This window comes from Aquarana catesbeiana, linkage group LG13, assembly GCF_042186555.1.
Source record: "Aquarana catesbeiana isolate 2022-GZ linkage group LG13, ASM4218655v1, whole genome shotgun sequence".
Lineage (NCBI taxonomy): Eukaryota > Metazoa > Chordata > Amphibia > Anura > Ranidae > Aquarana > Aquarana catesbeiana.
Genome location: NC_133336.1, coordinates 193,236,096 through 193,259,878, shown reverse-complemented (window position 1 = coordinate 193,259,878; position 23,783 = coordinate 193,236,096). Strand labels below are relative to the sequence as shown.

The following is a 23,783-nucleotide window of genomic DNA, read 5'->3' as shown; positions in this document are numbered from 1 at the left end:
GCTCTATGGTGCTCGCGCTCATGCGCGACCGCCGCCATCTTGCCCCGACCACGCTCGCACGAACCAAGCCTCGATCTCAATCGAGGCTTCGCAGATGAGCAGACAGAGCGAGAAGTGGCGGACTGGAACGCAGATGCGTCCCAACCGCCATGACCAGAAACCGGAGCTGATTAGAGTTCAAACAAACAAATACAGTTGCCACGTAAAAGAGAAAATGTATACATTACCACCATGGCACAAACGCGATCCATCTTGGGACTGGGAGCTTGTAAATCGCTCACTGCACGACTGGGGCATTTTAAGAAGGGGCTTCCCGCTAATAGCTGGGACGTTTGGCCATGTCGCCGCTTTCCAGCCAATGGCTGGCTAGTAATATCTTCAAGGCATCGCTTTTAATCAGCCGTGTCCACCCTGCTAATAGCTGGGGAAGCTGGACTCCAGAAAGAACACCGCCTTCACCATTATTCATGTGCAAACCGCCAGGACTGGATCAAGAACTCCATAAGGTAAGACTACACCTTGGTCCTAGAAGGAGGACAAAAAAGGAGCACGGTCTCTGACTAGAAGCAAAGATTTAGGGGAGTGGGGTCCTATTAGGTATGAGAGGCAGGATTAACCCATAAGTAGGCTGCCATGAAGTTTGTCAGAAAACTGTAATTTAAGCACACAGGAAGTAAGGGGAAATCTCCCAAATGGGGACAAAAGTGAAAGCAAACATTTGAAAGAGGTTCTAACCCTTACAAACTGTTTCTTGGACTTAAAAAGTTTTGGAAAGGGTTGGGCTTAAAAACTCAGTGCAAATCAAAGTAACAATACAGTTCATTTGGTAAAAGCTTTATTGGCGTATTTTACATAACTATAGATCTCAGTGGCTGCATAGTTTCATGTACCTCTTATAAACAAAAATATTCCCTATATACAGATCTATTATATGAGATCGTATCTCTTATATTCATACTTATAAGCTTTGACAAGAAATAATTTTTATCAAGTTATAAAAGAATACGTGGTCTACCACTGTCCAAACATTTTTCCACCTTGCTCTGTGGTCTGCACTGCCACATATGGGGTAAGGAATGGCTGAAGGGAATTACAGTTTTGCCATTTTAATATTTATTTATGACTATATAGACCCTACGGTGTCATATGTTACTATAGATTGTCAGCAGAAACAATTACATAACTATGTATACTTCTTAAGTGAAACTATGGCCAAAAGTAACAAGTTATAAATAATTAGCCCATTAAAAGATAAAAAAAATATATTTTCCTGCAATCATTACCTTCAATACAAAGATCTCTTCCACAGTACCTATTTTCTGCTGTTGATTGTCCTCACTTTAATGGCCAGCATCATTCAGCCCACTGTCTCTGAGTACAGGTCATCCCGGACCAGCCCCCAACTTGTGAATAATCAGTGAAAGAAGCAGCACAGTGATGAGCTCATCTCTTTGTTACTCTGATCTCTCCTCCTATCAACAGTCTTCTTGTCAGCACATAAAATGATTGGATCCTTGTGCTGCTTCTTCTTCTCACACTCCAGTCCTGCTGTATAAGCACCGCAAGAGGCCGATGCTAGGTCACATTCAGGTATATACACTGCTTCTATTTATAAAATTGTCAGAAACCATGAACCAGACCGAGACAGAGAGTACAGTAAAATCACACTTGTTTATTAATAAAAATAAAAAGGTAAATAGAGTAAGCGTAGTCAAAGCATAGCCAGAGTCCAGTGACCGCATCAGGTAGTCAGCCAAGCCAGAGTTTAGTAACCAGATCCGGTAATCAGCCAAGCCAGTGTTCAGTAGCAAGATTGGGTAATCAGCCAGGCCAGATGTCAGGTATCCAAGTAGAGGAACAGCAAGCAGGATAAGGAGCCAGAAGGAATGTCAGCAAAGCCAGTCTTTAAACAGGAACACAGGAGATGGTTTCTTGTGATGTGACCAAGGCGAAGGCAGGAATGAAGTGAGCTGGAGATCTTTAAGCAGGCAGGACTGACAAGCAGATCCACAACAGCTGGTTAACTGTGGAGAGAGATGAGAGCTGGCAATTAGCCGACAGCTGAGCGGCCGGCTCAGAGAAGGAAGGACTGAGCCAGCCTTGACAAAAATATACTTATTAGATAATGTATTTATGATTACAGAGCTGCAATAATTTGTTTTTTTTTTTATATCTTCCAAGAAATCAGTTTTAAGGATAAACCTGCTAAACCAGCCTGACTTCTGTCTCCATCTCCTTTCCCATAATTCCCTATTACTGACAACATTTAGTTGGTGCTTTATAGTTATTGAGATCACAGTTGTTGCTCTTCCACTCTATCCTCCGTATCTTCAACATTCATGGTCTTGGCAACCCTTACAGTCTTCATGTGGGAGTAGAAAATAAAGGCCCCTATAAGTATTATTATCCCAGATGCCAACAGTCGAATTATGTTCTGTAGTGTGTAATCCATGTCCTTTTTACCTTGAGAAATAAAAAGAATGAACAGTATGAAATGGCTATCATAATTAAAGTACAACTAAAGGCAAAGCTTGGTTTTAGTTTTGGATAGAGTTCAGAGGGTTTAGAACCTTTGTCAGGTTTATATTGCTGTAAGGGAGATTCACTCTCTCTATTTATCCTGTTTACCATTATCATCGAAAGTGAAAGAAAAACCTAAAAATTGGCATAAAAAGTGTTTGAGGACCTGGGTCCTGCCCCAGGGGACATGTATCAATGCAAAAAAAAGTTTTATAAAATGGCCCTTTTTTCGGGAGCAGTGATTTTAATAATGCTTAAAGTGAAACAATAAAAATTAAATATTCCTTTAAATATCATGCCTGGGGGGTGTCCTTAGTCTGCCTGTAAAGTAGCACATCTTTCCTGTGTTTACAACAGTACCACTGCAAAATGACATTTCTAAAGGAAAAAAATGTCATTTAAAACTGCTTGCGTCTGTAATGTATTGTTGGATCCCAGCAATATACATTAAAAAATCATTGAAAAAAAAATGGCGTGAGTTCCCCCTCCAGTCCATTACCAGGCCCTTCATGTCTGGTATGGATATTAAGGGGAACCCAAAGCACCCTCTCCATGTTGAGGGCATGTGGCCTGGTATGGTTCAGGAGGGGGGGTGCTCTCTCGTCCCCTCCCCCACTTTTCCTGTGGCCTGCCAGGTTCAGTGCTCAGATAAGGGCCTGGTATGAATTTTGGGATGGGGTTCCCCTTAATATCCATACCAGACCTAAAGGGCCTGGTATAGATTTTGGGGGGGATCCCCCGCCACTTTTTTTTAAATTTGGCTCAGGGTTCCCCTCAATATCCATACCAGACCTGAAGGGCCTGGTATTGGACTGGGGGGGGACTTTTTTCAATGATTTTTATGTATATTGCCGGGATCTGACAATTCATTACAGCCGCGAGCAGTTTTAAATGACATTTTTTTCTTTCCAAATGTAATTTTGCTGCTCTCATTCATAACACTATGTACGGCCACTATGTAAGCAGCCTTACATAGTATGGGGTGTGAACTCAGCCCCCTGAGCCATGATTGGCCAAAGGCACCCTGCCACACATCACCCTGCCACACACCTCTCACAGCAGACCATGCTGTGATTGGCCAAAGCATGCAGGTCAGGTGCATGCTTTGGCCTATCAGCAGCCGTCAATCTCGCAGTGCATTGACGGTCTCGCCATCCATTATGGGGCATTCCGCAGGCGCTCGAATTTCCCGCAAACGCCCCATAATGTTCTAAATTCGGCGAACAGGCGAACACCGGATGTTCGAGTCGCACATAAGTTCAACTCGAACATAGGGCTCATCCCTACAGTTAAAGCACCTCCCCCCACAGAGTTAGCAAGCACTCCCTAGAAACACATTAAACCCTTTGATCACCCCTGATGTTAACCCCTTCCCTGCCAGGGTCATTAGTACAGTGACAGTGCATTTTTTTTTAGCACTGATCACTGTATTGGTGTCACTTGTTCACAAAAAAGTATCAAAAGTTTCACTTAGTGTTCGATGTGTCTGCCACAATGTCGCAGTCCCGCTATAAGTCGCTGATTGCCGCCATTACAAGAAAAAAAATGAATAAATAACAATTCCATAAAAATATCCCATAGTGTGTAGACACAATAACTTTTGCGCAAACCAATCAATATATGCTTATTGTTTTTTTTTACCAAAAACATGTAGGCAAAATAGCTACATTTAAGAAGAGATTTGTTTTTTTTATATTTTTTTATTGGATGTGTTTTATAGCAGACAGTAAAAAATATTGTTTTTTTTTCAAAATTGTTGCTCTTTTTTAGTTTGTAGGACAAAAAAAGAAAAACCACAGAGCTGATCAAATACCACCAAAAGAAAGCTCTACTTGTGGGGAAAAGGACATCAATTATATTTGGGTACGGCGCATGACCGCACAATTGTCAGTTAAAGTAATGCAGTGCCGTAACGCAAAAAATGGCCTGGCCATGAAGGGGGGTAAACCTTCAGGAGCTGAAGGCAAACCAAAAAGCCATTGTTTACTTTCCATTAGTGCTTTTAAGGATTATTTGATTAGGATATAGTGCTGAGGTTTGTGTCAGCAGGCTATTGTTCACTTCAGAACAGCTTTGCTCCCCATACAAGTCTATGGGAATGCAAAAGCATACCTCCCAACTTTTGAACTTTAGAATGAGGGACAATTGAGGGAGTAAGTGAGCTGGGGCGCGCATAGCAGCAAAATGTGGGTGTGGCCAAAGTCTTAATGGTGGGAGGGACTTAATGGGCGTGGTTAAACAAAACCCAGCTCTCTCACCAATGCCCCCCAGCTCTCACTAATGCCCCTCAGCTGTCTCCCCTCTCACAATTGCCCCCCCAGCTCTCTCATCAATGCCCCCACCCTAACTTTATCAGCAATGCCCCCACAGCTCTCTGAGCGATGCCCCCCCTAACCCTATCACCAATGCCCCCTTCAGATCTCTCACAAATGCTCCCCCTCTTCTCTAACTAATGCCCCCCCAGCTTTCACCAATGCCCCTCTAAAAATGTTCCCCGATGTAAATCCATTGTCAGTCATAAAGCACATCACAAAACCAGAAGAAGAAAAAAAAATGCTCCGCCACGAAAGTTCTTAAAAGATAGGGGGTGGGGCCACCTGACAGTTCTACGTCACCTACACAATATACACTGGTCAGTGACGTCACAAGGTGACTGGGCCACCAGGTGGTCCCGCCCCTTGCCTATTTAAGAACTGTCAGACGGAGGTGCAGGCATTTGGCGGTTAGCCTTCATTGCGGGCGGGATCTTTTTTTTTTCTTTGGGTCCGGTATGCGTCGTGATTGGATCTTCATTGGGGTACAATGTACCCCATACTTATTCACATTGGGGTGGGAAGTGGGGGCCCCCCTTGCTAAAGGGGGCTTCCCGGTTCCGATAAGCCCCCTGCTGGCAGACCCCCACAACCACTGCCCAGGGTTGTCGGGAAGAGGCCCTTGTCCCCATCAACATGGGGACAAGGTGCTTTGGGGTGCAGGGGCAGAGCCCCCTACCATGTGGCCTGGAATGGTTCGGGGGGGCGCTTGCATGTCTCCCCCCTTTCCTGGACTGCCAGGCTGCGTGCTCGGATAAGGGTTTGGTATGTATTTTGGGGGGACCCCATACCGTTTTTTCTTTACATTTCGGCATGGATTTCCCTTAAAATCTAAAAGGGCGTGGTATGCATTGGGGGGGGGGGGCACACAGGTTTTTTTGCAGCCGCGAAAGTCAATTTAAATTTATTTTTCTTTCTTTATGAATTTCAGTTTTCATGCAGCAGGTTCTATACACGGTACAGATTCGCCACTTTACAGGCAGACTAAGGGGGACCCCCCTCGGCACTATATTTAAAGGAATTTTTGATTTTTTTCACAATCGTTAAAATTGCTGCTTCTTTAAAAATAATATTTTTAAAAACAGTTTTTTTGCATTTATACATGTCCCCCAGGGCAGTACCATGGCCCCCATACCCTTTTTATGGCCAATAACTTGCAGATTAGCCTTCAAAATGGGGACTTTTGATTTTTCATGTTCGGGTCCCATAAACTTTAATAGAGTTTGTGGCTCCGGTCCAAACTTTTTCCCTGTTAGGGAGTTCTGGTGCAAACCGAACCTGGGGGGGGGGTGGATGTTCAATCCAATACTACTTCTGGTGCCACCAGAACAACACTGTTTTTGATCTACATTATTTCTATGTGGAAACCAAGAGATACAGAACATAATTTCAATTTGAGGTAGTGGGCCTCATTTTCAAAGAACATCCAGTGATGGGGCGTTCATGGTCCCCCTTACTGCTCTGTCCCTGATATCTTCTCTAGGTCTTCTTCTGGGTCCTTACTCTTTTTGTAATGGACCACCAGGGATGATGTAGCTCTCCTGCATAAGCATAGGACTTACTTTGACCCGTCTCCTAACACTTGCTCATGGCAGGCCGAAAGCTTACACCAAGCTGTACTTGTACAGCTGTCAGTGTACAATTAGGCAAAATTTGCTAGTAGCCAGGGAAAGACCTTTTTGTCAGAATAGACAATTCTGCCAGAAATTGTTAATAATTTAACAATTTTTGGTTTAGGATGTTTACCAAGTGATCTACACATTTTCTTTATGGAATCTTGGGCAGTGCTGGATTACCAAAAGGGCAGAGTAGGTGCCACACCGTTTAAGGGCCTGGCAAAAACAGATCAAAATAATATTGATTTGATTTTGAAAGAAATTTACAATGAAGCTTTCTTAAATTGATTACAAAAAATAGAAAAAATCTATCAACTCAAAAAAATGAGAACTTTACATCAAAGGAGAAGCAGGGCCAAAACTCTTTTGGCTTTACTTCTCCTGTGGGTCACAAGAGTGCAGAACTATGGGCTATAGCCTGCTGTCCGCTGACGTCAAAGAGCTGGTCTGGGCTCTGCAGATATCCTGGCAGTATTATCAGGATCCTCCCAGATGGCTGACAGGCATCTGGCATAGCCTCTGAGTGAGTCACTGTGAGCCAGCCTCTCCCGCCTCCCGCACAGTTTGGAACTCAAGTAAGAGCTGGAGTGGCAGATTAGAGAGCTGGTGACTGATTGGCACCATCTTTCTGCTCACTGAAGACCAAGAACTGAGCGAACAGTGGACTTTGATCGCTCAGTTCTCAGTCTTAGAGGCTGAGGGGTACAGATGCTGCATCCACCTAGGTGAGTATAAATGTATTTTATTTTCAGATCCCAAACTTCTCTTTTAACCACTCACCGCAAACCGCAGATAGCTGCCATAACCCCGGTATTTCCAGAAACGGCAGGCTGTCTTTAAAAGTGGTCTCTGCGGTGAATTGGCCTGGGAACCTCAGATAACTTCTGTCTAGGAGAGCAAAAGTTTACCTGTAGAGATTGTGTCTCACAGACACAACAGAAATTAAACTCTCTGAACTCTCTCTGATCTTTGAAAGGGAAGCTCTCCCAAATTAAGTTACCCCAAAAATTGTTTGCAAAGTGCCAGCATGGGTTTCCCAGTTCTGTGTTTTCTGAAGTCTCCAAGGAGGCCTGGCGTGAAAACCATTCAGCTGTGTTTCCTTCAACCACTACCTGTGATATAACACCATTAACAGACTGTGAGAGATCAACAGCTTTACGTTCAGTACAATGGAACCGTTCTAATCGGAGCGACGCAAGTCGCTCCGACTTAGAAAAAGGTTCCTGTACGACTTTGGGGGCGACTTGCATAGACTTCTATACAGAAGTCGTTTTGCAAGTCACCCCGGCAGTCGTGTGCAGGTCGCCTCGGTGAGGCGACCTGCAAGTCGTGCCGCCTCTGGTGTGAACCGAGGCTAAGGCTCTGTGACCTGTTTCAGGTTGAATGTATGAGGTGAGAGGCTTGAATATCTGTGGTGGAGGGACCTCAATCACCGCTACATTGTTCTGTCTGCCAGATTCACTTGGGGAAGCTGTTTTTGATGTATCCATGTGTTTGAAGTGATATTTTCAGCTGATTTTATTGATTATCAGTACTTTTATATTGATTATTACTAACTTTACTGTTGTCTGATTTTTTAAAATAAAAAAAAGTGTATTTTTTCCAAAAAAATTGCGCTTGTAAGACCGCTGCCCAAATACGGTGTGACATAAAGTATTGCAACAACCGCCATTTTATTCTCTAGGGTGTCTGAAAAAAATATATATACATATATATAATGTTTGGGGGTTCTAAGTAATTTTCTAGCCAAAAAAAATGATTTTAACTTGTAAATAACAGATTTCAAAAAGAGGCCTGGTCCTTAAAGGGGTTGTAAACCCTTGTGTTTTTTCACCTTAATGCATCCTATGCATTAAGGTGAAAAAACACCTAGCAGTGACCAGCCCCACAGCCCCCCCATTTTACTTACCTGAGCCCTGGAATTTCCCACAGCGGAGACGCGCTCTTCCTCTGCTCGGGGTTCTGCTCTGGGTTCTCAGCTCTTGATTAGATAGATTAATAGCAGCGCAGCCATTGGCTCTCGCTGCTGTCAATCAAATCCAATGACGCGGTGCCAGGGGGTGGGGCCGAGTCTGGCATTCTGCATCTATGGACGCAAATAATGGACTCAGGAGCGCGCCCGCAAGGTAACCCCCCCAGAGAGCGCTTCTCCTAGGGGGTTATACGATGCAGGAAGGAGCTACCATCAGGTTCACATTGAAGTTTGTCTCTTAAAAGCTCATCTTCTTTCAGTTGTCAGTTTTTAAAAAAATTTGGGTCAACCTACAAACATGCAATGTACAATAGTGATGGTCATCTCCATCTAGGAGCCGACATGCACACTACTTTCAATACTATCCCAGTGGTGCTCACAAGAAACCTCCATAAACCTCCATAAACTTGCAACTGGAGCCCAAAGGTTTTATCATGTAGGGGCCTCCAAAGGTTTCATCATGTAGGGGCCTCCAAAGGTTTCATCATGTAGGGGCCTCCACAGGGTTTAATCCAGCTCTGATTTTTGGTGGAGAATGTGTGATGTTCTTGGTGAAATTATATATAGACCCCTCAGAATCCATCCTGACATAAAAAACCTACCTGCTTCACTTTAAAATTTCTTCTAATGCTTTACTGACATTAGATATGTTCAGAAATGACTATGCTCACCTTGAATGACCACACTTACTACTGAACTTCTTTTCTTCATCCCATTGTATAGAGTTCTTGCTTCACAGGAATAATTTCCAGAATCCTCCAGTTGAGCCAATGGGATTATATATTGATGTGATGAATTCAATTTCGGAACCTTCTTTTCATTCTGGTAGAACGCGAACTGCAGTTCAATGTCGCTTCTTAATGTGTTTATACTCGTGTTACATGTTAGAATAATTCTGTTGCCTTCTTTGGGGAAATCTGGGTTTGTTACAATTTCCGGATGAGAGAAGAGCTCTGCATAGACATTAATACAATTGTAAGCAAAATCAGAACACAATAGTAAATAAGTTACATTTTGCAGAGGGGTAGTCTAGATCTTAATCTTCTCCCTCCTGTTGTATTGTGTCCTTCTCACCTTCTATTTGGATATTTATCTCTTTACTCTTCTTAGTTAAACCATTGGATGACCTTCTGACCTCACAAATATAATACCCAGAATCCTCCAGTTTAGCAAACAGGATTCCATATTTACTGGAGGAACCAAATTCCTGAACGTTCTGTCCATTTCTTTGGAAAGCAAACTCCACTTCTGTGGCTGATATGATTAGAGAAGGTTTGGTAAGACATGTCAATGTAATATTGTCTCCTTCTTCTATTGGGTTTACGGACACTTTGATTTCCAAGTCAGTGAAGGACTCTGAAAGAGAGAGCAATAGAAATAAAATGTATTCTTGGTCTAATACTTCCTAATGGAGCCAAATAAAGCTGATCACGTGATGTAAACAGAGCCGGTAAAAAAAATAACCTGTTCACCGGCTTCTGTCAGAGGGACATTGATCCCTCACACAGAGAGCCACCGCTGCCTCACCTGTGTCCACCAGTGTCACCTGCCAGTGCCGATCAGTTCTGCCAATTAGTGCCTCACCATCAGTGCCACCTATTAGTGCCCACCAGTGCCACCTATTAGTGCCCTTCAGTGCCGCCCATCAGTGCCACCTATCAGTGCCCACAAGTGCCGCCTCATCAGTGCCGATCAATGCCTCTTTATCAGTGCCCATCAGTGCCTCCTTTTCAGTGCCCATCAGTGCCACCTATCAGTGCCCATCAGTACAGCCTTTCAGTGCCCACCAGTGCCACCTATCAGTGCCCATCAGTACAGCCTTTCAGTGCCCATCAGTGATGCCTTATCAGTTCCCATCAGTGCCCATCAGTGCCTCCTTATCAGTGCCCATCAGTGCAGCCTACCAGTGCCTATCAGTGCCCATCAGTGAAAGAGAAAAATTACCTGATTGCAAAATTTTATTAAAAAAATGAAAAAAATTTTTTTGTTCTTTTTTTGTTTGTTTAGAAAAAAATAAAACCCCAGTAGTGATTAAGTATCATCAAGAGAATCAAATACTACATACAAGCTCTCTGCCTTCGCAGACGACATACTCCTATTCCTGACTGACCCACATGTTACTTTACCCAACTTACTTAAAGACTTTGCCACATTTAACACCCTGTCGAACCTACAAATCAATTTCACAAAATAAATATCTCCTTACAGAAAGAGACACTTGCACTTTGCCAATCTAATTTCCCTTTCAAATGGAATTGGGACACAATTACTTATCTCAGGATTAATCTACCATCTCATTTATCCAACCTATACTCTAAAAACTATCTCCCAATCCTCCAACGCATTCAGAAAGACCTGAAGGCTTGGTCGACAGGAATCTTTTCTTGGTTTGGTAGGGCATCAATAATTAAAATGAATCCACTCCCGAGAATATTATACGTTTTGCATACAGTCCCCATAAAATTACCACAGGCCTTCTCTAACTCGTATCGCAGATCCTGTAGCAACTTCCTCTGGGGCAAAGACCGTCCTAGACTCAGTTTCAAAAGACTAACCTTACCCAAACTAAAAGGAGGTATTGGTCTCCCAGACATTGCTAAATATCAAAAGGCTTGTCAACTGATGAGAATAGTCGACTGGAACGTCTACAGCCATATGAAAGCCTGGACAAAAATTGAAAACAAATTCTCCCCAATACCAGTTGGACAGCTACCCTGGATCACCCCAAACACTGTCCCTCAGGCCTGCAAACACCATCCCTTAATAAATCATCACATCACATAAATCATCACATCTCCTCAACGCAAGGACCAATGACGCCCATCCAAAACAATCAAGACTTTCCAGCGGGTCTATCGGACACGTTCCTCTCAGGTTTCTGGCCCCATACAAATTTACGAGCAGAACACTTCTTCTCTGGAAACACCTTTCTGTCCCTTCCCAATTTACCCACACAAACGTCTGGACGATCCTTCGCGCTGTGGATATACTTCCAAATTGGACACTTTCTCAACCATCCTCACAAACGCTCCGATTATTCCAGACCACTCACGCCGTTTGAAATATTGTGTACCAAGACAGAACCACAAAGACGTGATCTCAGACATATACTCTCTCCTATTCTCTGATCACAACCCTAAATCCAACATAGCAACTCTAAGCTGGGAAAGGAAACTATCAATAGACCTGTCAGAGGAACCATGGGAAAACATCTACATCTATATTCATAAGGGATCAATGAACGTGTCGGCACAAGAAAATGGCTTTAAAGTCTTCTCTAGGTGGTATAAAACTCCTACCAGATTACACAAAATCTCTAGTTCTCTAGTTCACATATGGTGGTCATGCCCATCTATCCAACCTTTCTGGAAGGATGTCCAAACGCCTCACCACTATCATCACCACCTACCAGATAAAATTTACCCCAGCACAAATGCTTCTGCACCACTCCTCTATCCCAAAAAAACATTACCATTGATCCCTTGTGCTCCGTCTATTAAATGCTGCAAAAATGTGCATCCCACCTCTCTGGAAATCCTCCAAGCCCCCAACCATTGCTGATTGTTTCAAACGTATAGCTAAAGTGGCAGAAATGGAGGAATTAATACACCAATCCAAAGACAGGCCCACCAAATTACGGAAAATCTGGTCTTGCTGGCAACATTTCCAGACGACAGATGAATATGCTCGTCTACTGTCTTAAGGTTATACAATGGCCCATGGGGCATAATAGGAGGAGGAGGAGATGAAGTCCACATTACCCATCTACCGTTCTTTTCTTCCCCAACCCCCTCCTATCCGTCTTTACTATCACCACATAACAGATAGGATTACTACAAGCTCCTAGAGACTGCAACACCACCTCCCATTCCCAACCCTCTCCCCGATCCCACTTGTTCCTAAAACCACGATCCTCATGCCCCAACCTAACTACTATTTATGCCTACCAGACGAACCCTTCCAATGGATTGCTAGTGGTCCGGTGACCGCAATCCTAACAGTAATTGAATCATCAAGTGAAAATAGGTAATTGACCGTTGATAACCTCATACAGAAACACATTAACCCCAAATGAACAACCCCTAGTTGAGCTTATGAAACGATGAGCCTATACACACAAGTTACTGCCGCCATACCTCCCAATGGCCTATGAGCCCAAAATACACAGATATATTGGAAACGCATTGAGAGGTAGGGCGTCTCACAGCAATCTTGACAGGCTCAATAGAACACATCACTGTGTTGGGGAAGTAACAACACACGGATCAAATGGGGTACCCGTGATGAGGATTCAACCACTTGGCTAATTACAGGGCTAGATGCCCCCATTGAGTTTTGATTGTTTGTTTCATGTTTATGATTTCTTCTAGCTTCAACATTCTTTAGTAAAAATGTATATTGCATATTGAGCAAATAAGAAAATTGTATCTCATACTCTGTACCAACACGTTGTTCTACTCCTTCTACATTCTCTCTAAGTATCGCTATTGTGTAATTCAACCTGTGTTTACAATAAACATTGATTTGTAAAAAAAAAGTATCATCAAAAGAAAGCTCTATTTGTGTGGAAAAAAATGATAAAAATGGAAACTGGGTACAGTGTTGCATGACCGCGTAATTGTCATTCAAAGTGTGACAGCGCTGAAAGTTACAAATTGGCCTGAGCAGGAAGGGGAGTGACACAAAATAATAGACCTATTTTCCGAAAATAATCTATACACATCTACTATCCAAGTATAGTTCAAACCTTGAATTATACTTACCATTTATTTCAATATTCAACTCATTGCTTCTCTTTTTCACATTACTGTTTAAAGTTTTTGCTTCACAATAATATTTGCCAGAATCCTCCAGCTGAGCCATTTCAACTCCATATTGATTAGATAAAGTGAAATTCTGAACAGTCAGTTGATCTCTGTAGAAAGCGAATTGAAGATCCGTCTGTCTGTGTGGGCTGAGACTCGTGTCACATGTCAGGGTCATGTGATCTCCTTCCAGCACCTGGTTTGTCTTCACTTTTATTTCAGGAGCTCTGAATAGTTCTGTAAAACACAAAGATCACACAGTGGGCCTCTGTTATTCTAACCATCTACAATTTACCTTTATGGTTCAAACCTTGAATAATACTTACCATTTATTTCAATATTCAACTCATTGCTTCTCTTTTTCACATTACTGTTTAAAGTTTTTGCTTCACAACAATATTTGCCAGAATCCTCCAGCTGAGCCATTTCAACTTCATATTGGTTAGATAAAGTGAAATTCTGAACAGTCAGTTGATCTCTGTAGAAAGCGAATTGAAGATCCGTCTGGTTGTGTGGGCTGAGACTCGTGTCACATGTCAGGGTCATGTGATCTCCTTCCAGCACCCGGTTTGTCTTCACTTTTATTTCAGGAGCTCTGAATAGTTCTGTAAAACACAAAGATCACATAGTGGGCCTCTGTTATTCTACCAATCTACAATTTCACTTGATGGTCACTGAAAAAGAAGAGTTTTATCAGATTGGACAACTATTTTCCACATTTTCAGCTCTATGCATGTTGTAATAGTAACACAGAGTGCAGGGGCGGTCCATCCATTAAGGGCGCACGGGCGCCACCCCACTATCCATGCGTCCGGCCCCTCACAGGGCGCCGGATGCATGAATTCCAATGGGAAGTATTTTTTTGAAGCACGTGATTAGAGCCAGAGGATCTAATTGGCTTCAAAATAGGGTGGGCTCGGGGTGCAGAGCACTGCCATCTGAGCCAACCCAGTTGTGTGACAATAGTGAGTTAATATTCGCTATTTTCACACTGAATCTCCTCCACATGTGGGTGCACTATTTGCCGCCTCCCCCCAAAAAAACGCCATGGTTAGGGTTGGGACCCTTGTAGTGTATTGTAGGCAGTGTAGGTGTCTAGGTAGACACTGGAGGTCATCAGAATAGTGACTGGGTTGTACCATAGATAGTAAAGAAGTGCTCTGGATAAAAAGTCTGGTGAGAGTCTACCGACTAAAGCTGGTCATGGGAAGCAATGCAAGGACAAAGGCATACAGGAATGTAATCTGGGGGAGCAAGTAAAGAGAGGTGCAAGACTTATGGAACTACTCATATTCTTTTGGCTTGGGATGTACTGTAGGGCTCTGGGAAACCCCTAAAGGTATGGGTTGTTCCTTGATCTGTATCCCCTCTGCTGTTTTAAGTTTGCAGCTAAGGAATATGTGGTCATGTGAGATACAAACAAGGCAGTTCCCTGACTTAGAGATGAGCCGTGTCATTGTGTGCAGTACTAAAATTACAGAGTACCCCTGAAAAGTGCTGTCCCATGTCACTACCTAGTAAAGGAGGAGGGACACTCCTTCCTTCCTGTACCATGTGACCAGGTCATGGATCTCTGTAATGCGGGTTTGGTTTCCGTTGCTAATGGAACCTGACCACTGGAGAGGGAGCCAGAACATCAACTTCCTTGCTACTGGAGGACCCGCCACCTATACCAGCTACCACGCTTCATGACTGGCTGTAACTTGTTTTAGACCTTGGTTACCCAAAACAACAAAAGCATTGATCCTGCTGCTTGACTTGCTGAGTTAATCGCTTGTTGTAGCTTTGCTTCATACCCCGTATGTGCTTTATTGACCTTAGTCCTTTGAATGTGCCAGAACCAACATGCACCACTTTGAATAACTGCAGACTTAGAACAGTTGATATAATGCTACTTAAAAGTCTGTAGCATTACAGTCCATGATGACCATTAACTTCAGAGTAACCCTAACTATTACTAGCTGGCTGCCCAGGCATACCTTTACAAGGTAGTAGTCCAAAGGTGGCCTTCTCCTTCTTGGTTGATCTCTGGATCTCCCGACAGATTGAAGGACACAACAGTCCTCCTCCACAAAAAATCATTGCATGTGCTGTGAGTGTGGCTGAACCTAAAGGGCAAGCCCTGAACCCAGACTTACCCTAAATTTAAACCACCGGTGGGAATTTATACCACCGGTGGGCATACCTCCCAACTTTCTGAGAGAGGAATGAGGGACGCTTATTAGAAAAGTACGTGAGCATAGAACACACCCCTTATCACACCCTCCTGAAAGGAAGAATTGTACAAAACAAATGATTGGTTAAACCCACAATTGCTTTTTAACCACTACTATTCCTTTATATTGGCCTTTGGAAACTAACAAATGCAACAATTTAGAAATTGGATGCAAGGTTTAGTACTTGGAAACACTTTTTGATAGATAGTGATAAAGTGCATTTTATATACAAATATATAGATCAGACCAAAATGAGGAACAAATGAGGAGGAAAGAGGGACTTGGTTCTGAATGAGGGACAGTCCCTCAAATTCAGGGACAATTGGGAGCTATGCCAGTGGGTAGGTGGGTTCCAAAAAATGGGAACCACAGCACACACATTAACTCTCTCTCCCCCTGTCGGGGTCAGCCACTAACTAAAACCAGCATACCTGTAGGCAACCTGCCTACACGGGTGAGGCTACTACTGGGGTCTATTGCCATAAAACCTTAGGAAGGTAAGGAAGGAGCTACTGGTGGTGCTGGGAGGCTGGTGGTCTCCCAGGAGTGCCTCAGAAACAGCACTCAAAAGGAGAATCCCATGCCCATATGGCAGGCAACAGACATGGAGAACATGCTTCCTAGCACAGGGTTAGACCGCAATACAACAGAGCCATAAAGCACAACTATTGTGTATCATTACAAAGGAAGCAGAGCCTATGTAATGAGCCAATATGGCTACTCCCACGCAGGGCCATCTTTAATATTGATTGGACCCTGGGCAAACATTTTCTTGGGCCCTCCCTCCCATTCTGAGACATACAAAAATATAGCAGGTCGACTCAAAATCAGTTTACTGTAGCAGATCACACAGCAATTGCAATTGGTTGCCAGAGGATATAACCTATCACTACTGCTCACTGACTGGTTGCTAGAGGTTACAACACATGATTTCTGCTTGATAATTGGTTGCTAGAGTTCACAGCACATGATTACTGCTCACAGATTGGTTGCTAGAGGTTTAAGCACACTATTACTGCTAACTGATTGGTTGCTAGAGATTACAGCAGATTACTACTGTTTACTGATTGTTTGCTATAGGTTACTGCACATCATTAACACTCACTGAGCAATGGAGCAATCCCAAATAATTGAGCAAGTAAAGCAGTACATTAATACACATACTAGGGATGCACCGATACCACTTTTTTAACACCGAGTACGAGTACCGATACTTTTTTAGTACCAATTACCGATACCTATTGCCTAGGAAGAGTAGGTGGGGGGGGGGGGTGGTTTGGGATCGGGGGGTTGTTAGGGAGTTTGGTAAGGTTGGGGTGAGGGCAGGCGGAGTAGAGGGGTTAGTGAGGGCAGGGTAGTTGAGGGTGGGGTGAAATAGGTATTGTGGGGTGGAAGAGTTGGGGTGGAAAAGGCTGTGATTGCTAGGGGAAAGATGGTTGGGATGGGAGGGTCATTGGGAGACATGGGGGTAGAGGTGACAGCTGGTTAAGGGAATGAGGATGCAACACAGGGAGGGCACAGTACAGGGAGTTAGGAGGGCAGGGTTCAGGCACATTACATGCAGAGTGCAGGGTTCAGGCACATTACAGGCAGAGTGTAGGGTTTGGCACAGAACATGCAAATTTCAGGGTTTAGGAATAGAACATGCAGAGTCCAGGGTTTAGGGTCCATTATATATAGAGTGCAGGGCACATTACATGCAGAGTGCAGGGTTCAGGCACATTGCATGCAGAGTGCAGGGTTCAGGGTCCATTACATATAGAGTGCAGGGCACATTACATGCAGAGTGCAGAGTTAAAGCACAGAACATACAGAGTGCAGGGTTCAGTTCTCCTCCACCACTCCTTTCCACTGTATTCTGATCCCCCATCCACCCCTCCTCAGTTCTGACTCATGCTCACACCTCCTCTAGTGCCTTCATCTTCTCCCCCCTCCCTTAAAAGCTATATCGTGCACATGCCTTACCATTTGTTGTACATGTAATGTTAAGTACCTGGCCGGCTCTTGCACAGACATCCCCCACTGCAAGCGCTGCCTCTCTGCAGCCAGATCATCTGGGGGCTTCGGCATCCAGGCATCATGGTCAGGTCATAGAAAGTGCAGCCTACCTTCTGAGGCCCCCCTCCTACCCCTGACCGTACTAGCTGGGACGCCCTTGTCACTGCACTCAGGAAGACAAGCTATTAAAAAGCCTCGATCCTAGTACAGATGTAGCTGACAGGCTGCGACTGATGTGTCCAGTTCATGTCACTTGTGGTATCGGGTTAGGGTATCGGAGCATTTTCGCGAGTACCGATACTCGCAAAAATGCCTAGTATCGGCACCGATACCAATATCGGTATTGGTGCAACCCTAACACATACTACAGGAGACGGTCAAAGACTGCAGACATACTGCAGGGGATGGAAAGAGACTGTAGACATACTGCAGGGGATGGAAAGAGACTGTAGACATACTGCAGGGGACAGTCAGAGAGTGCGGATATACCTACAGGGGACGGTATGAGATTGTGGACATACTGCAGGGGACAGTCAGAGAGTGTGGACATACTGCATGGGATGGTCAGAGAGTGCGGCCATACTGCAGGATACGGTCAGAGAGTGTGGACTTACTGCAGGGTACAGTCAGAGAGTGCAGACATCCTGCTGGGGATGGTCAGAGAGTGCGGATATACCTACAGGGGAGGGTCAGAGAGTGTGGACATACTGCAGGGGACGGTCAGAGAGTGTGGATATACCTACAGGGGACGGTCAGAGATTGTGGACATACTGCAAGGGACAGTCAGAGAGCGCAAATATACTGCAGGGGGTGGTCAGAGAGTGTGGACATACTGCATGGGACGGTCAGAGAGTGCGGACATACTGCAGGGGATGGTCAGAGGGTATAGACATACTGCAGGGAATGGTCAGAGGGTGCGGATATACTGCAGGGGATGGTCAGAGAGTGTGGACATACTGCAGGGAATGGTCAGAGGGTGTGGACATACTGCAGGGAATGGTCAGAGAGTTTACATTTTACAGAACAGCTCAGGATTTAGAATAGCAGTCAGGCAGTCTATGGGGGGAGGGGACATACCTGGCCAGCCGGGCTCACCATGCATGTTCAGAGGTCCGGGGGAGGGGTTCCCACATAGCTCTCCACACCTACTACAGCCTCTCCCTCCTGAGCATACAGGCTGCATGGGGCGGGGACATATCTGGCCAGCCAGGCTCACCATGCATGTTCAGAGGTCCGGGGGAGGGGTTCCCACACAGCTCTCCACACATACTACAGCCTCTCCCTCCTGAGCATACAGGCTGCATGGGGCGGGGTGAGAGCATCAATAGAGTTCCCGGCCCCGCTTCCTCTTTGCTGGCTGGGGAATACGGCACTGCTTCCCTAGTGTGCTCAACAGTGTCATCATCAGGGCTCCAATTTGTGGGCATCGCAGGCTCCAGGGGTAACTGCTTTGGGCCCCCCCAACAAAGATTAGGTTTGGGGCACCTGCCCTGTCTGAACCGCGTTAAAGACGGCCCCGCTCCCACGTACATATGGTAAATTATTCGAAAATATAGAAAATCAATATGGAGGTGCAGTGAGAGTGCAAACCTGACACAAAGATGAGCCCAACCTGACATAAACTAGTTAGCAGTTGACATAACACACTGTGACACCCCCAACCAAATCCAACTAGAAGGACTTACCTTTGACAGAAATAGATACATCTGAGGACTCCTGACGACCTTCAGGGAATTCTTTTCTACATGTATATTTACCAGATTTATCAATACTTATGTTTGTAATACGGAATACAGAATCAGATTCCCAGTTTCTTATTACAGTGTTATCCTTGGTAAACATCGTCCTTCCTCCAGAATATCCGGGATAATGGTGACATCTCAGAGTCACATCGTCACCTTCGTGAATGTAGAGAGGAGCCTGCAGGATCACCCAGCCTGAAACATATCAATATATACAAATCACATTACGGCAAGGTCTGTCTAACGATGATCTATTCCTTCATACCATCTACCTCCAGCCCCACAGGTACCAGAACAGCAGCCTAGCAACCACTGACACTTACCCCTGGTCATTACCTTATATACAGTATGTTAGTAAATCTGTATATAATTTATTTTCCCAATTGAGAGGTCACCTCCTCTTGGCAATTTACAGTTCCAGAAACCCTCTACTACTATTATAAGGCTAGTTTCATTCTCACAGTTAGGGATGAGCTTCGTGTTCAAGTCGAACCCATGTTCGACTTGAACATCGTCTGTTCGCCCGTTCGCCGAATTGCGAACGATATGGGCCGTTCGCGCCAAATTCGTGTGGTGCGTCACGGCCCATAATTCACTGCAGCATCGCAGTGCATTGCTGGCTGATGATTGGCCAAGCATGCACTATGACCCGCATGCTTGGCCAATCACAGCGCCGTCTGAACAGAGAGCCGTAATTGGCCAAAGCCAAGGAGGCTTTGGCCAATTATGGCTCAGGGGATTCAGTACACGCCCCACACTATATAAGGCCACCTGCCCTGTGTAGTGTGTGTTCGGGCGTTGAAAGAGATAGACAGAGAGACAGTGTCATTTGATTTGAGTTAGATAGATTAGGCAGAACAGTCAGTCAGTTAGCTGCACTTACAGTGTATTGTGTATATATATGCATCCCAGGTGTTGCATATATATATATATACACTGTATTCAGTTTAGCTAGATCCGTTCCTGTTATCTTCTTACTGACAGGCAGGCTTGTCTTGTTACAGTATATACAGCTACCTGAAGAAAATTGCTGGTGTTCTTTTGATCCTATTAGTACCACAGTCAGGCAGCTAGACTATTTACAGTTAGTGCAGTGCGTCCTGCTCACAGTGTTCAGCTAAAACTACTGTACAAGTTAGTGTGGTGCGTCCTGCTCACAGTGTTCAGCTAAACCTACAAGTTAGTGGGGTGCGTTCTGCTCACAGTGTTCAGCTAAACCTACAAGTTAGTGCGGTGCGTCCTGCTCACAGTGTTCAGCTAAAACTACAAGTTAGTGTGGTGCGTCCACCTCACAGTGTTCATCTAAACCTACAAGTTAGTGGGGTGCGTCCTGCTCACAGTGTTCAGCTAAACCTACAAGTTAGTGTGGTGCGTCCTGCTCACAGTGTTCAGCTAAACCTACAAGTTAGTGGGGTGCATCCTGCTTCCAGTGTTCAGCTAAACATACAAGTTAGTGCGGTGCGTCCTGCTCACAGTGTTCAGCTAAACCTACAAGTTAGTGCGGTGCGTCCTGCTCACAGTGTTCAGCTAAACCTACAAGTTAGTGGGGTGCGTCCTGCTTCCAGTGTTCAGCTAAACATACAAGTTAGTGCGGTGCGTCCTGCTCACAGTGTTCAGCTAAACCTACAAGTTAGTGTAGTGAGACCTCTGCACAGTGTTCATCTAAAGCTACAAGTTAGTGCAGTGCGTCCTGCTCACAGTGTTCAGCTAGATCCGTTCCTGTTATCTTCTTACTGACAGGCAGGCTTGTCTTGTTACAGTATTTACAGCTACCTGAAGAAAATTGCTGGTGTTCTTTTGATCCTATTAGTACCACAGTCAGGCAGCTAGACTATTTACAGTTAGCGCAGTGTGTCCTGCTCAGAGTGTTCAGCTAAAACTACAAGTTAGTGTGGTGCGTCCTGCTCACAGTGTTCAGCTAAACCTACAAGTTAGTGCGGTGAGTCCTGCTCACAGTGTTCAGCTAAACCTACAAGTTAGTGTAGTGAGACCTCTGCACAGTGTTCATCTAAAGCTACAAGTTAGTGCAGTGCGTCCTGCTCACAGTGTTCAGCTAAAACTACAAGTTAGTGCTGTGCGTCCTGCTCACAGTGTTCAGCTAAAACTAAAAGTTAGTGTGGTGCGTCCACCTCACAGTGTTCAGCTAAACCTACAAGTTATTTTTTTGCGAGCTCTGCACAGTATTCACCTAAAGCTACCTGTAGAAGGTTGGTGGTGTTTTCTTGATCCTATCACTACCGCAGGCAGCTAAAAAAGCTACAAGTTAGTGTTCAGCTAAAGCTACCTGTAGAAGGTTGGTGGTGTTCTCATACTACAGGCAGGCAGTTGATTTTGCTAGCTGCAGTATCAGTACATACAGTACATATATATATATATATATATATATATATATATATATATATATATATATATATATATCCCAGCTTAGTACAGCTACAGGCCATTAGTATGTCTGGAAGGCCAAGAACGAGAGGCAGACAGTCACAAGCCAATAAGAGAGGGCAAGCAGGCTTTGTGTCTAGTGCTGGTCATGGAGACGGTGCATCCTCATCAGCACGTGGCCGTGGGACACGCTTGGCCTTTTTTTCGGCAGCTGGCCGTGTTGAGCCACAACATGCGGAAGACTTGGTCGAGTGGATGACCAAGCCGTCCTCATCCTCCTTTCTCACCCATGCCCAGGTTATTTTGTTTGGTAAAGCAGCGGCCTCTTCCCTTGGCTCAGTGTCATCAGTGACTCCTTCCCTAGCCCCACCATGTCCTCCTGAGGAGTCCCTCGAACTGTTTGACCACAGTGTTGGGTACATGCTCCAGGAGGATGCCCAGCGTTTGGAAGGCTCTGATGATGATACTGAGCTTGATGAAGGCAGTAACATAAGCACAGACAGAGGGGGTGCCCAAGAAGGACAGCAATCTGGCAGTCATGCTCCCCCTGCTGCAGCATACTGCCAGGTTTGCTCCAGTAATGAGGAGGGAGGGGATTATGAGGTCACTGACTCAACGTGGGTGCCTGATAGGAGAGAGGAAGAGGAGGAGGCAGAGGCGGCACATCACCAATGAGGCAGATTGCCCTCCAGGGGCCAGCCTAAGGGCAGCACATTGACTGCATCACACCCCAAAGCTCCACATGTGCAGGGCGCTGCAGTCTCTGCGCGTTATTCAAAAAGTTCTTTGGTGTGGGCCTTTTTTGAGACGAGTGCATCAGATCGCACCGCTGCTATTTGCAACATATGTCTCAAGCGTATCTCGCGTGGCCAAAACATCTCCCGCTTGGGTACCACATGCTTGACCAGACATATGTTGACCTGCCATGCAGTTCGTTGGCAAGCGTATCTAAAAGACCCACATCAAAGAACAAAGAGGACCTCACCTTGCTCCTCATCAGCTGAGATCTCCAACCCCACTATACCTACAGTCCTCTCTGAGACCTGCACTGAGAGGAATGAAGGTGTAGAATTAGGTGTGTCTCAGCCAAGTACTTATGGGCAATTTGCTTTTGGTACACCGACGTCAGATTGTACCAGGCAAATTTCCCTGCCCCAGCTGCTGCACCGCCGAAAGAAGTTTGCTCCCAGACATCCACATGCGCAGCGGTTGAATGCTAGCTTGGCAAAATTGCTAGCACTTCAACTGCTGCCTTTTCAGTTGGTAGACTCTGCCCCCTTCTGTGAGTTTGTGGAATGTGCGGTTCCTCAGTGGCAGGTACCCAAACGCCACTTTTGCTCACGGAAGGCGATTCCGGCTCTCTACCGGCATGTGGAAGGCAATGTCCATGCCTCGTTGGACAGGGCGGTCAGCGGTAAGGTGCATTTTACCGCTGACTTATGGTCCAGCAGGCATGGACAGGGACGTTACCTAAGTTTCACGGCGCATTGGGTGACTCTGCTGGCAGCTGGGAAGGATGCAGGACATGGTGCAGTAGTGTTGGAGGTTGTTCCGCCACCACGCCTCCAAAATGCTAATGATTGTGACACACCTTTCTCCTCCACCCCCTCCTCTTCTTCTTCCTCCATGGCCTCTTCCTGTGCTTTGTCCTCGGAACCAGCGGTGCTCTGCAGCCGTTCAAGGGGCTACGCAAGTACGCAGGCCAAAAGATGCCATGCGGTGCTTGAGCTGGTGTGCTTGGGGGACAGGAGTCACACTGGGGCAGAGGTTCTGTCAGCTCTGCAGGGGCAGGTTCAGAGGTGGTTGACACCACGCCAACTTAAGGCAGGAATGGTGGTTTGCGACAATGGCACCAACCTCCTCTCTGCCCTCCGACAGAGACAAATGACCCATGTGCCCTGTTTGGCTCACATCCTTAACTTGGTGGTGCAGCGGTTCTTGGGCAGGTACCCGGGCTTACAGGATGTCCTGAGGCAGGCCAGGAAAGTCTGTGTGCATTTCCGCCGGTCATATAATGCCAGTGCTGGCGGACCTCCAAAAGGAGTTTAACCTGCCCAAGAACCGCCTAATCTGTGACATGCCCACCAGGTGGAACTCAACGTTGGCCATGCTGCAGCGGCTGCACACGCAGCAGAGGGCCATCAATGAGTACCTGTGCGACTCTGGCACCAGGACAGCGTCAAGGGAGCTTGTTTTTTTTTCCCCACGCCAGTGGGCCAT

At 45.4% G+C, this 23,783-nt stretch overlaps 1 protein-coding gene across 1 annotated transcript in view; it reads right to left on the bottom strand.

Moving 5' to 3' along the window:
• Positions 1–1,652: 1,652 nt before the first annotated feature.
• LOC141116639 (hemicentin-1-like) overlaps positions 1,653–23,783 on the bottom strand; it is a 198,634-nt gene continuing 176,503 nt past the window's right edge. Inside the window, exons 14-19 of the mRNA XM_073609031.1 lie at positions 19,125–19,376; positions 13,552–13,830; positions 13,184–13,462; positions 9,495–9,776; positions 9,092–9,373; positions 1,653–2,463 (exon numbers count right to left, since the gene is read on the bottom strand). Coding sequence (XP_073465132.1) covers positions 2,294–2,463; positions 9,092–9,373; positions 9,495–9,776; positions 13,184–13,462; positions 13,552–13,830; positions 19,125–19,376 — 1,544 coding nt within the window. The 3' untranslated portion in view covers positions 1,653–2,293. The remainder of the gene's footprint in view (positions 2,464–9,091; positions 9,374–9,494; positions 9,777–13,183; positions 13,463–13,551; positions 13,831–19,124; positions 19,377–23,783) is intronic.